This window comes from Globicephala melas, chromosome 14 (assembly GCF_963455315.2).
Source record: "Globicephala melas chromosome 14, mGloMel1.2, whole genome shotgun sequence".
Lineage (NCBI taxonomy): Eukaryota > Metazoa > Chordata > Mammalia > Artiodactyla > Delphinidae > Globicephala > Globicephala melas.
In genome coordinates, this window is record NC_083327.1 from 62,171,445 (window position 1) to 62,188,332 (window position 16,888).

The 16,888-nt window shown below is 38.1% G+C and overlaps 1 protein-coding gene across 2 annotated transcripts in view; it reads right to left on the reverse strand.

Moving 5' to 3' along the window:
• The window catches only part of MAP3K5 (mitogen-activated protein kinase kinase kinase 5), a 218,375-nt gene that overhangs the window by 120,043 nt on the left and 81,444 nt on the right, over nt 1-16,888 (reverse strand). For both annotated transcript variants that reach the window (XM_030853368.3, XM_060283713.1), the window contains exons 3-7: nt 14,277-14,300; nt 8,024-8,217; nt 7,085-7,253; nt 5,811-5,917; nt 3,363-3,533 (exon numbers count right to left, since the gene is read on the reverse strand). In XM_030853368.3, coding sequence (XP_030709228.1) covers nt 3,363-3,533; nt 5,811-5,917; nt 7,085-7,253; nt 8,024-8,217; nt 14,277-14,300 — 665 coding nt within the window. The remainder of the gene's footprint in view (nt 1-3,362; nt 3,534-5,810; nt 5,918-7,084; nt 7,254-8,023; nt 8,218-14,276; nt 14,301-16,888) is intronic.

A 16,888-nucleotide genomic window follows, 5' to 3' on the forward strand; every position in this document is an offset into this window, starting at 1 on the left:
AGTCATAAGATTTTCTACCACAACCAGCAGTGGACTAGGACTCCCGTTTCTCAAACATCCTTGCCAACAACTGACAATGTCAAATTCATAAATTTTTGTTAATCTTCATAGTGTAAAATGGTATGTCTGTTTTAGCTTGTAGGTAGAGCATTTTTTGTATTTTTTAAAAATATGTTTGTTGGCCATTTGTGATTCCTCTTTTGTGAGTGATCTGTTCTTCTCCTATGCCCATTTTTAATCTTTTTTCTTTCTTTCTGAAGTATTTTTAGGAGTTATTTATATATATTGAATATAAATCCCATATCGGTTACATGCATTGCTCTCTGCCTGTGGTTTATTTTTTACTTTGTTGATGATATCTTTTCTACATATTCATAAATACTTTTACCATTTCCAGTGCTCTACATGCCTTCTAACAGATCCATGTTTCCATCTGGTATCACTTCCCTTCAACCTAAAGATTTTCCTTTAACATTTTTTGTAGTAAGGGTCTGTTGGCAACAAATTATCTCAGTTTTTTATTTATCAAGAAATATCCTTATTTCATCCTCACTTTTGAAAGACAATATCACTGGGTAGAGAAATCTTGGTTGACCGTTTTCTGCTTTAAGTACTTTAAAGATGTTATTCCATTGTCTTTGGCTTCCTTCTGATTAAAAGTCAGAACTCACTCTTTCCCTTGAATATAATGTATCTTTTTTCCTGGCTGCATTTATGATATATTCTTTAATTTTGTTTTACAGGAATCTGACTATGAGGTGCTGAGGAATGGATTTCTTTGTATTTACCCTGCTTGGGTTTTTGCTGAGCTTCCTAGATCTGTGGGCTGTTTTTGTTTGTTTGTTTGTTTGCTTGATCAGATTTGGTTAATATTTGGTCACTAATTCTTCAAATATTTTTCGTGATATATCATCTCTCTTCTCTACTTCTCAGACTCCAATAACGTATGTTAGACTGCTTAATGCTATTCCACAGGTCACTGAGACCATTAATTTCTTTCTCAATCTTTTTCTTTTCTCTGTTTCAGTTTGAATGATTTCTAATCACCTGTTTTCAAGTTTATTGATCCTTTCTTGTATTGTGTCCTATTTATTAATCCCATTAGATGGAATTTTGACTTTGAATACTATATTTTCAGTTCTAGAATTTCCATTTGGTTCTTCTCCAGTTTACATTTATCTCCTATAATTCTTCATATTTTCACCCATAATATCCATCTTTTCCAGTAGTCTCTTCAACATATTTATCATTGTTATTTTAATATCCTTCTCTGCTAATTCCAAAATCTTTGTTGTCTGTGGGTCTACTTCTATTGACTGATTTTCTTTTTACTATGGATCATACTTTCCTATCTCTTCACAAATCTAGTAGCTCCTAATGGTATAGTAGACATTTTGGATGATATGTTGTAGAGAGTTTGGATTCTGTTATCTTCCTCTTAAGAGTGTTGAATTTTGTTGCAACACACAAATAAATCACTGGCAGTTCACCTTGTTCATGTGGAGTCTTGGTTTTAGGTTTTATTAGGGTGGCTCTGTTTTGGTTTTCCTCTTAATTTTCCTTAGTCCTGGGATGTTTTTTTATTCTGAAGTTTTTTTATTCTGAAGTCTTGGACCTTCTGGAGTTTCAGAGGAAAGCTCAAACTGTTTACCCAAACCCCTTTGACTTGGTGAGGTTCAAACTCCAAACTCTGTCTCTCCTGCATTACACAACTGCTGAAATCTCTGTTCAGCTCCAGCCTTCTGGCTGCTATTTTCCACTGGACTCCTTTGAGTTTTACCCACATGTGCACATGTCAGGGGTCAGCCAAGAATGGAAGGGCAGTTTATACTTATATTTTGGGCTCTCTCTGTGGCTCCTTCATTTAGGGGGTCTATCACTCAATTTCCAGGCACTCTGGCAGCCTCAGACTAACTCCTCCAACCAGTGAAACTATGATTTTCATCTTAAATTCTAACTGCCCTGTACCTGCAGATCAGAGAGCTCTCTCAAAGGAAAAAGCATTTAAAAGTGGATCTTATCTAATGTAGTACCCTTCATCTAAAGATCTAAAACTCTTCAGTTTCTTACTATCTTTAGTCACTCTTCGGTGCTTTCAAACTTTTTTTTAAGTGTTTTTACAATGTTTATAATTGTTATTGGCAGGACGATCAGTGCAATAGAACCTACTCTTTCCAAAAGACAGAACCTTGATGAGCAGATGCAAATTTTAGTGGACTCTAGTTTTCCCAATCTTTTATGGTTTATGGTATTAAAAATACCTTGTTTAAGAAATTCTTTCCTAACCCAAAGTCATAAATTCAGTTTGTATATTTTATTCTAAAAATATTTTTTCTAAAGGTTTTTTTTAAAAAAAATTTTTGATCTTTAATTCACTTGGATTTTATTTTCTGTGCATGGGTTAGACTAGGGATTCATTTTTATTTTACAAGCAGATAAACAAATTTTCCCAGTACCATTCCTGAAGAGTCTATTCTTTCCACTCTGGCTCATGAAGCATATCATGTCATAAATCTAGTCTCAAATCTATATATCTCAGTCTGTTCCAGCCTCTCTCTTCGGTTCCAGTGTTTTATTTGTCTATGCTTGCACTCATACTGCAACATCTTAATTATTACATTGTAATAGTATGTCTTGTTATCTGGGAGAGCAAGTCCCTCTACCTTGTTCTCCAAAATTGCTTTGCCCATTCTTGGCTCTTTAGTTTTTCACATAAATTTTAGAATCAATTTGTTGAATTACATGAAAAGCCCTGCTGTGGAGAATTAACATCTTTAAAATATCAAGTCTTCTCATCCACAAACTTGGTATATATATATATAGATATATATAGATATATAGATTTTTTTTTTTTTTGCGGTACGCAGGCCTCTCACTGTTGTGACCTCTCCCGCCGCGGAGCACAGGCTCCGGATGCGCAGGCTCAGCAGCCACGGCCCATGGGCCCAGCTGCTCCGCGGCATGTGGGATCCTTCCAGACCGGGGCACGAACCCGTGTCCCCTGAATTGGCAGGCGGACTCTCAACCACTGTGCCACCAGGGAAGCCCAAACTTGGTATATTTTTCCACTCAGGTCTTCTTTCATGACTCTTGAATTTTCCCCCAAATTTTATTTTTATTGTATTATACTTTAGAATACCTTTTAAAATTCTTTTTTCTTAAATCATTATCTTTTCAACCAATTTATCCCATTTTACTCTGCCTTATTAAATGAATTCCAACAAAATTATTTACTAAAGCTATAAATTGTGAGATTTATTTCATAATACACAATCAAAAGGATAATAACAATAATTTAACACTCATTTGCAAACAATTTTTTATGTTATGGATTTATCAAGTATCTTATCCTGTGCACTTACCAAGAAGCTCCATGGTCTCTACTTTCAGAATCCATGAAATTAGAGTCCAAAAACATATCTTTGTAGATTCGACCAACGAGGCAATACATATCTGAAGCAACTTGCCCTTCACTTTGCACCAGGGGAATCATAATGTCAAGAGCTTTTGCTCTATCTCCAGGGAGATTTCTCCTAAGGTAGAGGAGGGAAACATCATTGTTTCAGTATAGATTACAGAAGCAGTTTAGGCCAATTATCTTTTTAAAACTCTATTTAATATATTGATTCACATTAGTGAAGTTTGGCAAGATAAAAACAACAACTATATTTTGAGAGTCTTCTGTAAATCTTTTTATCCTATTGCATGTCTACTGCGTTTAACAAGGATTTCTTTTGAGTTGCTTTTCTGCTAATGGTGATAGATTTGTGCTTATCCATCCATAGTCCTTCCAATTTCCCTGCAGTCTCTGTGCAAATTTAAGTTGATGCAGTGAGATTAGGAATGCAGTCTGTGGCCTTGAATGGGGTAGAGTCAAGGAATCCAAACAGAGACAAAACCCTGATGCTATAGGTTTCAATGGCTTTTACTTTGAAACACTGAGCAAACTAAGTCACAGACAATACCAACAATCCAACTTTAACCCAAGAGTCACTTATCTTCTACACGTGACCAACTGATTATCTAAGGAAGCTGCTTTATATAGCTCATTTTAAAATCAGCAAGTACATATAGATGGTTCTCAAAGATTAAAATTCTCTTAAGAATTATTTCTTGAACCTTGAAAGCATTGTGCTAAGTGAAGGAAGCCAGTCACAAAGACTACATGTGTATGAGCTCATCATATGAAATGTCCAAAGTAGGCAAATCTATGGAGACAGAAAGTAGATTTGTGGTTGCCTAGGTCTGGGGTATTTGAGAGGAAATGGGAGGGTGACTGCTAATGGGGAGGGGGTTTTTTTTGGTGGTGATACAAATGTTTTAAAAGTCTTGGTGTTCATGGTCACACAACTCTGTTAATACACTAAAATCCATTGACTCACAGTACACTTTAAATAAAATTGTATGGTATATGAATTATATTTCAATAAAACTGCTATATAAAAAGAGTTATTTGTATTCTCAACTACTATTTTAAATCCTTCTGTGCATGAAATTCCTTTTTATACTTTGTACTAAATACCTTGAGTTTAGAATAATGTTGCATACAAATACATTTATCATTTCATTCTATTCTATTTTAGGAAAGACAGAGACAAACTATGGATAAAGGAAAATATAAGAGGCTCTATGGACTTTCATTTTTCATTTCAATATAGAATATATTTCATTCCATCTTTCATTTCATCTTTCAAAAAGGATTTATTTGAAAACCAGTTGGAACAGATAATCTCTGGAGGTTTCATCTCACTCTGCCAAATCTAAAGAAAAAGATGTTTAATAAACGGGGAGATAAAATAGACTTTCATTATACATGTACTGATAAAGTTAGCAATTTCTAGAGTTTGGGTAGATAAAAAAGGAAACACACAATCTCTGGTTAAAGAGCATGCTGACTTTTCTTTGGAGACAAAGGCAGGAGAACCTAGTGATGAAGAACAGAAATACCAGCATCAGCTAGATCTGGGTTTGAGCCCCAGTTTTATGATATGCTTACTCCACCTCTTCAGTTTCCTCATCGGTAAACTAATTAAACCTTCATGGCAAATGAATGATAGATGTGAGGTCCCCCCCCTTTTTCTTTTTATCATTCTCTCCAGTTGTAGTAATTACATACATATTCAACTCTCCGCCATGGCAGAGGACAGCACAACTAAGGTTTGGACAGTTCAGTGCTCTAGGCCTCTCTATGGCCAGCGCAGGGATGATCCTCCACGGTGACTCTGGGTAGAAAGTGGCACTGAGGCAGGTGCCAGCCATGATGCCAACAGAAGGCGTGGAGGCAGGACTGGAAGCAGCAGTGTTAGTCCTGGTCCTAGAAGATTCATGGACACATGACCTAAAATGTGGCCCACAGAGTTTTAATTATAATTAGGTATGTTCAGGGCAATCCCAGTGAACATATTTTCTGGTTAGGAATATGTTCACCTAGATATAACTATCCCTACTCTAGTTACTTTTTGTGTAAATAATCATTTGGTGTTGAGTATATTTAAAGATAACATCATATCCATGGAATTTAAAAAATCCTAAAAAATATATAAATAGCAAATACAAATTTTGACAGAGAAGAAAAAGAATTTTTAGAATTTAAATATACAAGCATTGAGGGACACTTTTTTACTGACAAAAAAGTCAGAAAAAATCAGAATGCATGCTTCCTATATTTTACATGGTTGAAGTAGAAATATTAACATTAAATTCTAATAGGGAGTGGTTGCAAGGCTATAGCAAAAACATACCATAGAAAGAATATGGAGGTTAAAAAATAAAATGTTAGCACGTTGTGGATGGAAACTTTTTCTTCTTACCTATTCAGTGCAAATGCATAATGAAACTTCACATGGTGATGGGAGGCCAAATCAAAGGTTGGCAGCTTTTCTAAAGTCTCTACGAGCTTCACAATAGAATCATAGTCCTTTTAAACAAGAGGAGAATAACATAGAATTAAACCATTGGGAGAAAGTCCTGACAATGAAATGCCTTTGGCCAGCCAGCTACCTGAATCTGAGAAGGGCATTTAAAAAATGAACTAGAACCCACGGAATACTCTGAAGAATCTGAAACCAAGAAGAAACTGTTTGTTTGTTTGTTTAAATAAGGGGTTTGGATTATATAGATAAAACATTAGAAATATTGAGTTACCACATCTGACCTAAAAAACAATAAACCATCTAACATGGTAATGCTACATTGTCTAAATATGGGTGGTTTACTTCTCCCTGGAGCCAGATTCCTGGTATGCAGGGTCTTATCAATTACTTTCAGGGAAATAATTTCCAAAATATCAAGGACATGGAGCAACTAATTGAACTTCTGTGATAAGTAACAGAACTATTCCGTTTCAACACAAGTAAGCTCTCTAGTCATGGAATCCTAAGTGCCACACTTTTTCCACGTATGTGAATCTTTGTTGTCCACATGAAGCTTTACTCGGGCCTGAAAGGTTGGGAATAAGAAACCAGAAGTCGCTTAAAGTTTACTGTAAAACTCCAATAGCAAAGCCCCAACTCAGAGAGGATTTCATTCTACTTACCATAATTTAAAAATTTTAAGACATCCCGATAAAAATAATATTGCATGTTCATGCTTTACTTTATATATTTTTAAAGTTATTTTTATAATTAATCAATTGCACATTTCATACTTCTATCTAGTTAGGCCCAGTACTATTAATTTCAAGCAACACAAATTCCAGGAGTAAGAGAGATGTCTGGAAAGCTCTAAAAATTTCTGCTCTTTGCCAAAACAAAGCTTTCACTTATTGACTGATGGGTGTGCCGGAGGCTAATGGAATAGAACAGGCTGTCTGCAGATTAGCTATGCATGCAAATTTTTCTTTTTGTTCTTTTGGAGGAAAAAGTCAGACCTTTACCGTACAAGTCTTTCACAATCACTGATGGTTAACTTATATGAGTCTGCTTCATTTATCATAAAATCTCTGGATGGAAAGCTTAGGAGAGTCAATAAAAAATTACATGTAGTGACATGAATGACTTAATAGCTAACTAAAACTGGATATTAACACTCCCTCATTCCTCCAACGTGCTACATGACAAAGACGTGACTTTGAGCAGCTTCTCACCTGGATATCTCTGTAGGAAAGTAACAGATTTATGACAATATCTGCTGTCAGGACTTCAATATTATCCACTCGCTGTCGAATTCTTGCCAATTCAGCTGCCAGTTCTTTACCAGTGTATAAGTTACGAGCTTTCCTGATATCATTGAGTATAGATTCCCGGAAATACTGGCTGGTGGGAAAACACACATTTTTTGGAGTTAATATTAGAAAGGATTTCAATGAAAAGCAATGATCTTATAAGGAAACGGATGACATCTGCAGCACTCGTACCTTTCAGTTCGTTAAGATGCACAGAATGAACACCTTATCTATCTGGTATTATTTAAAAACTGGGGCATCCTATTCTTTTACACTCTGCCTTGCTTCAGTAAGAATTAAAGGTAAAGACACTCCAAGCTAATAAATTTTCCAAGACCCTGCAATGTACCACTTAAAATGCTAAAACTTTATTTTTCATTTTACTGTTTTGAGTAGAAATTGTTCTAAATAAATTAGGTGTGCCTGTGATTTGAACATAATATAACATTTTCCTTCTGATCCAGCATCATCATTTATCAACCTAAATGATTGCTCTTAACTAAAATATAATAGTGCTTTCAGCAATTTTTAGAGAGTTCTTGTCCTTACACTAAAAGTCTCTGGACATTTATTCAGATAATATTTCTGTACTTTGAATATATTTTTAGCTCTACCATTTCTACAACACAGTTAACAGTCTTTTTTTTTTTTCTGATTTCAAGTTGTTCTCCTCTGAATAAAGTGGACAAAATACAAGAGGTGGACTAGGCAGCATCTATTTTATCCACTTAGAGGGTTTTATATATTTTTCCCTGGTTCTTGGTTGAGCACTGCATGTAAGAAACATCTGATAAGTTGCACAAATAAATGAAGCAGATGAACACTTCATTATCACCACCAAATAGCATTACTAAACTTTACCTGCAACTTGCTTGTGCCACCTTCAAAAGTTGAATGAAACGATCCACAAGAGGTAAGCAGATGGGTCCAAGGAGCAGCTCGAAGTTCGGCTGCATGAGCTCTGTCAAGCCCTTCATGAAGCTGCTATCACAGCAGTAGACCTTGTTGTGTGGAGTTATCATGTAGGGAATACATGTGTAGTTCCCAGTGCACATCTGTGGAAAGAGGAGGCGCCAGAAGGTGCTGAGCTGGCCTGCAGACTCCACACTGACGTAACCCTAAATCCTACTTTTAAATAATAATCCTGAATGTGAAGGTAAATTTTTAAAAACCTCATTTCCTATTTAATGACCTATGGAAACGGAAGTCTCTTCCAATTTCTTTAATTCCTTACTTCAAATAATTAGGACTTTACAGATGATGAAAAAAAGCATGGCACAGTTTCTATCAATTGATTAAATATTTATTCACCGTTTCTCATGGCTAAGGCAAAATGATATATGCTGTAGGTAAAATAGGGTAGCTTAAAACACAGCCTTTGGCCTTCAGGGAACTTAAACTTTAGTCAGAGAGACACAGCATAAATACATGGAAATGATAAGAGCTAACATTTCAGGGCTGCCCACGTGACAGCAATGTGTGAGTGATGCCAGGATAAACTGCTCCCCTCCAGGCTGCTCTATCGCAGTCGTGGCTCCATTAGTGTCCCAGTTACTAAATCTAGAGACCCTGAAGTTATCCTTGATGCTTCCATTTCCTTCCATAGCCTATCAAAGTCCTGTCTATTCCGCCTCGTATTGGTCCATTTCCCTCCATCTTCTCTGCCAACACTGCAGACCATGCCACCAACATACCTGGCCCGAGCCATTGTAATTGGCTTTTAGCTGGGCTCTCTGCTTCTCTTCTTGCCCATCAATCTATTTTCTACCCAGCTGTCAAAGTGATCTTTCAACAACCTATATCAGATGACTTCCCTCAGGTGCTTCAAGCCCCCTCGTTTGCTCCTGGCATGAAGATAAAACAGGTCACTGTAGCCTACAAGGGCTTGACTATCCAAACACTGCCTCTCTCTCCAGCCTCAGCCTGTGCCACTCTCCGCTCACTCAGCACCGCCTTCTGTCCGCTCCCGATGATGCCAAGTGAGGGTGCACTAGTGCAAACAAAAGTGGAGGTGGGAAGTGTAAAGGAGAAATTGAACTGGACACCCCTGAGTAAGCGAGTCTTAACCAGAGCTTAGGGCTCAGGGAAGGAGAAGCGAATAGATAAGGGTTTCAAACTCTATATGCTGGGCAGTGGGAATCATGGAAGGATTCAGAGCAGGAAAGAAAACATAAACAAAGTTGTGCATTTTGACAGTCTGGCCAGAAAACGGAAAGAACTGAAAGAGAAAGAACGAGATTTAAGGAAATTAGGTGGGAAGCTACAAAGCATGACCAGATTGACAGCAGCAACAGTGGACGTGTGCACTTGACTTCAAGAAGAAAAACTCATGGAGACCAGCCAGCTGATTACAGATATTGAGAGAGATGAAGAGGAAGGCATCAAAGGTGACTCTACCGTTGTAAATGGGGCTCCTTAAAGAAGAGTGGGATCCTTAACAAAAAGCAAGAATTCAGAAGGCGGAACCAGACTTAATTATTTATGAACAGATTACACTCGGGGGCACTTGATACGTATCAGGTAACGAATTATACACAGAGCCTGACTTCCAGTTAAAATATGAGAAGAACTTCAAGTGGGTGAGATTTGATTTGGGGTGGGTAGGGTGACATGCACACTTTTGAAAGGTTGGGATTTAAGGGGAACAGGACATCTAAAGGGATAATGTCCAAAACAGAGTTGGACATGTGTGATTGGAATGTAAAAGAGTTTCAAGCCAAAATACAGACCTGGTGATTCTCTGGCATGGCTGGATCTGAGGAAATGGGAGAGACCTCTAAGAGAAAAATCCATAGAGAAAGCAAAAAGCAGGGGGCTGAAAACTAGAATGAGATGGGTGGAAAACTCTATTTATCACTGTTCTAGGGAATCCAGAAGCCCAAATTATTTGTTCCATGTCAGAATTACAGAGAACGAGGCATCACTTCTCTTATCCTTTGAACTAAACGAATGAGAGCAAACATTTATTCACCTTGGCATGTGCTGGGGAATGAATGGCCATACATTCACAACAGCCCACTGAGGGAGGGGATCTTGTCTCCATTTTACAGGTGAGGGTTCAGGTAAGGCTTGGCAAGGTCACACAGCTGGGCTGTGATGTGTCTGGGACTCCAGTCCAGGAACTCCTTCTCCAGAGGGCCTGCCATTATGGCTTGGGGGCTGGGCACCCTCCCGCCTGGCCTTGACCTGCCGGCACATCAACCCCTTTGCCTCAGGTCACCTTGCACAGACCCCTGCAAGAGCCAAGTTACTGCCTTGTAGCAAACAGATGAGAAGTGTCAAATGCCCTTACGGCTAGGTTTAATTATTTATGAACATGTTATTCTTTGAGGCACTTGTATTTCAGGTAATGAAGCAGAAACTGGACGTGACTTCCATTTAAAGTGCGAGAAGAACCTCCAAAGGTTGAGATTTGATTTTTAAATCAAGCACATTAAATTGTTCCTTTTGCAAGTTCTCCTTGATGGACCAATAATTGGAAGACTAGTGGGGAAGAGGAAAAATAAACATATCCTGCTACTAAAATGTTACCAAGATCCCACAGCAGGTCCACCATTTTAATCCTTTTACCCAAGCTACTGTCTAAACAGAAAAGAAAGGCAAGTATATCAAGAAATTGCTTTCCAAAGTTTCTGGAGCTTAAACTATGAGGGAGCTATATAAAAGAGCCACAGAATCAAATACTCTTGTTTTATATAAGCACTTGGACTCAAAATTACAAAGAAAGGCTCTGAATCTTCTAAGTCACAAAATAAGGACAAACAGATGAGAAGCCAATAAACCAGAAAAGCACTTTTAGAGTTTCTTCTGCTGCTGGATAAAGTTCTGTATCCTCAAAAGCCTTAATACCATGTGTATCTGTGTATAAGACATGAACCAGGACACATTATTACTGAGAGACTGGATATTGGGGGATAATGCATCTGTGTAAAACTAATTCTATCAGATGTCTGGGTGTGTGTTGAGCAGCAGGCGGGTAAAGAGAGAAAATGAGAGTCATGCAAACAGCAGAGGAAATCAGATTCCTGAAACTGTCCTCAAACCCCATGGGATGAGGTTTCAGAATCCTTGTTGAAGGTATTCAGCATGCTAAGGCTTTCCCAAGTTCCTGGCCTCACTGCTCTTTTTGGAGTCTCTTCCCTGTGCTTCTAAGGCAATATTTTTTTTCAATGTCCCATTGTTTATGGCCAAAAAAGGGGGAGAGCAGTAAACAGCAGGAGGCACATGGATGCTTCTAGGCCCAGCGAGCATGCAGCAGGGAGAAAGTGTGAGTGCGGGGAGCGGGGAGCGGGGAGTGGACTTCAGATTGTTTTTTTTAAATTAATTAATTAATTAATTTTAACATCTTTATTGGAGTATAATTGCTTTACAATGTTGTCTTAGTTTCTGCTGTATAACAGAGTGAATCAGCTACATGTATACATATATCCCCATATCTCCTCCCTCTTGCATCTCCCTCCCACCCTTCGTGTTTTTTAAAAAGATAACAGCTGCTGAGAAAAGCACTTTTTCAAAATGATGAACACTAATAATAAGGGAACATTTATTTCCCAAGCTGGCTCATGTATAACTTAGAAATATCATGACTGCAATTTCTTTTTACAGATGGCTACCAAACCCCGAGTTTGAAATAAATAATAATCCAAAGCAAATAAAAACAATGACTGTGTGATCAAGTGCAACAACTGTCTTTTATTAATAAGATACTAATTCTAAAATATTTAAACCTACTTCTTGAAAAAGAAAGCCCACAGCACATTTCTTTACATTTCAAAATACTAAGGCATGATCATAAAATAACAAGGCTGATCTCTCCGGCCCATGCTTGTTTTCATGGCTATAAAAACACAGAGCTCAAAATCTAAATGTGTTCTCTCCGATTGCCTTCACTGCTTTTGTTTTAAAAAATAATAATGCCAATTCTGTTTTTCAATTTTTAAAGGTTACATAAAGGTGAACATAAGTATGTATGGAAAATGAATTAACCTGGGAAGATATGCTCTCAGCAGTCAAACATATTGAAACATATGCTCAAAATACTCAACTTTTGAGAAGGACACCCAGCACCAGAAACACAGCAGCTTACTCAAGTCAATGGGTGACTTGTTCATAACGTGCAGTGTAGGGTCAACTGATAAACCTGCTTCCCCACACATCCAACCCATCACTGGGCATGATTAGCTCTTCCCTGCCATTCAGGTAAATGCCACCTCCTCTGAAAGACCTTCCATCCCCGCTTGAGGGAAGGGGCGCCCACTCTTTGGCACCCACGACCTTATGTTAATTTCTCATTTGTTTGTTTGCTTATTTGCTTGACCTTCTCCCCCAGCAAGACTCTGGCACTTCTCAGTTGTTGTCTCCTGAGACACTTATGAATGGGCTGTCTCTACTTTCAGCCTTCACAGTGAGTCTCTTGTGGCACCAAGCCCAAAACCTGGCACACAGTTCATGTTCCATCAACATTTGCTTCACAAAATCTGTTACACCGAATTGATGCATGCAGCAGTAATTGTTCATTTCCTGTTGAGATGTGAAGAATGAGTTTATCATGGCAACATTATTTATGCTGCAATGAGTCTCTGATCTGAACTCTTAAATCTTTATCTCTTAAATTTCCAATCTAAGGGAAATTTACCCATTGTAATTTTAATCTTATCCTCATCTTAAATGGAATCACGTGCAGATCTTCATGTAGTATGTTATTTCCACTCTAAGTTTCAGAGATACATTCTTTAAGGTTTTAAATACTGGCTTACCTTCCAAAATGAAAAACCATTGGCATAACAAGGCTGATTTCAGAATATATTATAATTATCTTTCATGCATTTAAAATTTTTAAATTTATTTTTATCACTTTTTAACTTTTGTTTAATTCTGTGTGGAGGGTAAGAACTTTGAAGTGTGGTTTCAAAGGTCTTAAAGTGTGGTTTACAAGACTTAGGAACTTGGACTTCCCTGGTGGCGCAGTGGTTAAGAATCTGCCTGCCAATGCAGGGTACACGGGTTTGAGCCCTGGTCCGGGAAGATCCCACATGCCGCGGAGCAACTAAGCCCGTGCGCCATAACTACTGAGCCTGTGCTCTAGAGCCCGCAAGCCACAACTACTGAGCCCGTGTGCCACAACTACTGAAGCCCGCACACCTAGAGCCCATGCTCCGCAACAGGAGAAGCCATCGCAATGAGAAGCCCGCGCACCACAATGAAGAGAATCCCCCCCCTTGGGCTTCCCTGATGGCACAGTGGTTGAGAGTCCGCCTGCCGATGCAGGGGACACGGGTTCGTGCCCCGGTCCAGGAAGATCCCACATGCCGCGGAGCGGCTGGGCCCGTGAGCCATGGCCGCTGAGCCTGCGCGTCCGGAGCCTGTGCTCCGCAACGGGAGAGGCCACAACAGTGAGAGGCCCGCGTACCGCAAAAGAAAAAAAAAAAAAAAAAAGACTAGCCCCCACTCGCCACAGCTAGAGAAAGCCCGTGGGCAGCAATGAAGACCCAATGCAGCCAAAAATAAATAAAAAATAAATAAATTTAATTTAAAAAAAAGAATAGAATGTGTGTGATATTATAAAAGAAACGAAAGGACTTAGGAACTTAAGTCAGTACCAATATAAAGATGATAGAGGTATGTATATATCAATATATGGATACAAATCTCCGTATGTGTGTGTGTACATGTGTATATATGTGTGTATATGTATATTTATAATTTGTATATATAGTGTATATATACAGTGTATATATAGACATAGAAATCTACATATGTATATATACAGATAGACATACATATACATATGTGTGTGTATCAGTGTATGTATATACACTGCTTTAGTAACACTCATAATTACACAAAATTGAATATAGTATGGAAATTTTTTTCTAAAACATAATTATATATAGAAGAAAACAGGTATCAGTGTCATCTCCCATTAGTATAAAGTTTCACTATAAAGCAATATTTATGTAAAATAACCCATATTTATATTGATATGTTAGAAATTCTAAAGAGGAAAAAAAGAAATAGAAATTAATAATTGTGGAAATGGAAAATATACCAGAGATCAGTTTGATGGAAAAGAAAAGATAAAAAAGTTTCTGGAAGGGTTAAGTAAAATACTCACAGTATTCTTCTGGCAAATGATTTCCTGAAAAATGAGAAAAGAGAAAAGTAAAGCAGAAGTTAATACAAAATTAATTCAACTAATTAATTAAAATATTCTATGTAGAAAAATTTGTATTAACGATTTTATTATTTATTAATTTAGCAATTGGAAATTTAAAATATGAGCAGAAGGTGTAGAGTAAGCTTCTGCATCTAAGTTTACAATCTGATGGAGGAGACAAGAATGCACAAAGGTACCATCTACGGTTGAAGGAAAACAGCATAAACACGTAGAATCCAAAACCCGAATAACAAAAAAATCATTTCTGCAGAGTATGTATGTGCAGAATTATCTTATAGCTACAATCTTTTTGGGAAGAGATTTAAACAAGTTTGCTTTCCCAAAGCACAATCTCACTTATGCCCTGGGAAGAAACGTAGCAGCATGCGTGGAATAAAGCTGGAAGTAAAGGGCATTGGCTACTTGTCAGAGTGGGCAAATCCACATGTAGACAATAAGAACATCTGACAATAACTAGTCATAAATATTGTTATGTTCTGTTCCGTAAGAAGTGAAACGTGATAAATACACTGCAGGCAGTGTCCCTATCTTCTAGGTTGTGAGAAATAAGTGAGATCATGCAAATAACGTGGCTATACCGTGTCTGGTGTATACAAAGTTCCCAATAAAGCTAGCTAACATATTATTATTCCTAGACTTTAAAATGACTAGAGACGTGGAAGAGACAATCTAGAAGAGCCTGTGGCATAAGGGCTTCACTGAGGTTGGGGAATCATGATTTAGGAAGGAGAGATGGGACAGTGTTTTGGAAAAGATGGCATGTATGTTGCCATGGAAACAGGAAATGTAAGGCATTCGTGGAGCCTAAAGGGTGGTCCATCTGGCCAAGAAGAGGAGCCAGCTCAGGGGAGGTAAGAGAGGAGCAGAGGAGGAACGCAAGGCCCAGGGGACCAGCTGTCATTCATCCCAGGGTCAATATGGGGCAAAAGGGAACCTAGGAAGGCTTTGTCTTGGAGCAGCATGTAAGATTTTTGAATGTTTATGGGTAACAGATGAGGAAACAAAAATCTATAGAGGAAGGAATTGTGCAGCGTAATTGTGAGAGTCATAAAGATGTATATAAAATACTAAAAGAGACCCATCAATACCTCACAATCTTGCTGATGAAAAAAGAACATACACACATTTATAAAGAAACATTATAAGCCTGTACGCGCAGGCATGTATGCACACACATGCTACACCCAAAGAGCTATACTGTAGCAAGGGCTGGGGTTTCTAAGAGGAGGATGTTCCTAGAGTTTGAGGAAGGCTGAAAAGATCATCAGAGAAGGCGGAACTCAAGAGGAGCCAAGAATAGGTCACACGTTCCAAAGGCGAAGCAGGGAGGTGGAGATCCAGGCCAGAGGACTTAGGAGCCACAAAGGCCCATTTAGGGAACAATAAATATTATTACTGGGGGCTAAAGAAAACAGATCATTTCGAGAAGTACAGAAGAGAGAAATAAAGGGGTACTTGGAAAAGATCTTGAATTCAATCATTGGGCTAAAACAGAAAGTTCATTTTGGCACACATTGATAATATTAGACAGTTATCTGGGGCCTTATTGAAGAAGGCCTTGAATGTCAAAATAAAGTACTTTGTTGTGTGGGCATTTGGGCATATGACAGTAAAAGCGGGTTTTTTTAGGTGAATGATATACATAAAGAAGTATCAGCACACACAAGGACATTGTTTGTAAAAGCAAAGGTTTGGAACAACACGAATGTTCCATCAACTAGAAACTGGCTGAATAAACTATGGTCCCTCCATACGATGGAATACAATGCAGCTGAACAAAGGACGAGGAAGTTCTCTACAGAGTGATATGGAAAGGTCTCCAAGATATACTGCTAAGTGAACAAAAGCAAAGGACAGAATGGTTGTTACCCTATGCTCCTATTTATGTATATAAAAGGGAGAAAAAGAAAATTCTAATTTGTGTATTTCTAAAATCTCTCTGGAAGAATATACAAGAAACTATTAACAGTGGTTGCCAATGGAGAGGGGAGCTGGCTGGCTGGGGGACAAGGATGGGAGCATGACTTTTCACTAACATATCCTTTGCACTTATAAATTTTTGTATCAGGTGAATGCATTACCCAAGAAAGACAAATAATTAAAAGGTAAACATTGTTAAAGTTTTAAAAATATGAATTAGATAGTGGTATTTAGTATTGGATGGGACAAAGCACTTAGGTAGCTATTGCAAAGCTCAGGGATGCCAAAATAAGGACTTGGACAATGGTGGTGCCCTGGGGGATGGAAATTAAGAGACAAATGAGTGATGTTGTTGAGGAAGGTTGAAAGTGGCTTTTCCCACAGTGTTTCACAGGTGGTTAATGCATCTCTCCACCCATCCACACACACACACACACACACACACACACACACACACACACACGGTTCATGAAGAACATAAATAGGAAAATGTTGGATAATCACAAAGACAGGAACATAGCATGCGGGATTTTCCAAACAATTTATGGAGCATCTCTCCAGAGTAGCAAACTACACCTTTTCCTGAGATAGGCATGTCCTTCTCTCATCTCTCTAAGTAAAAAAACAAA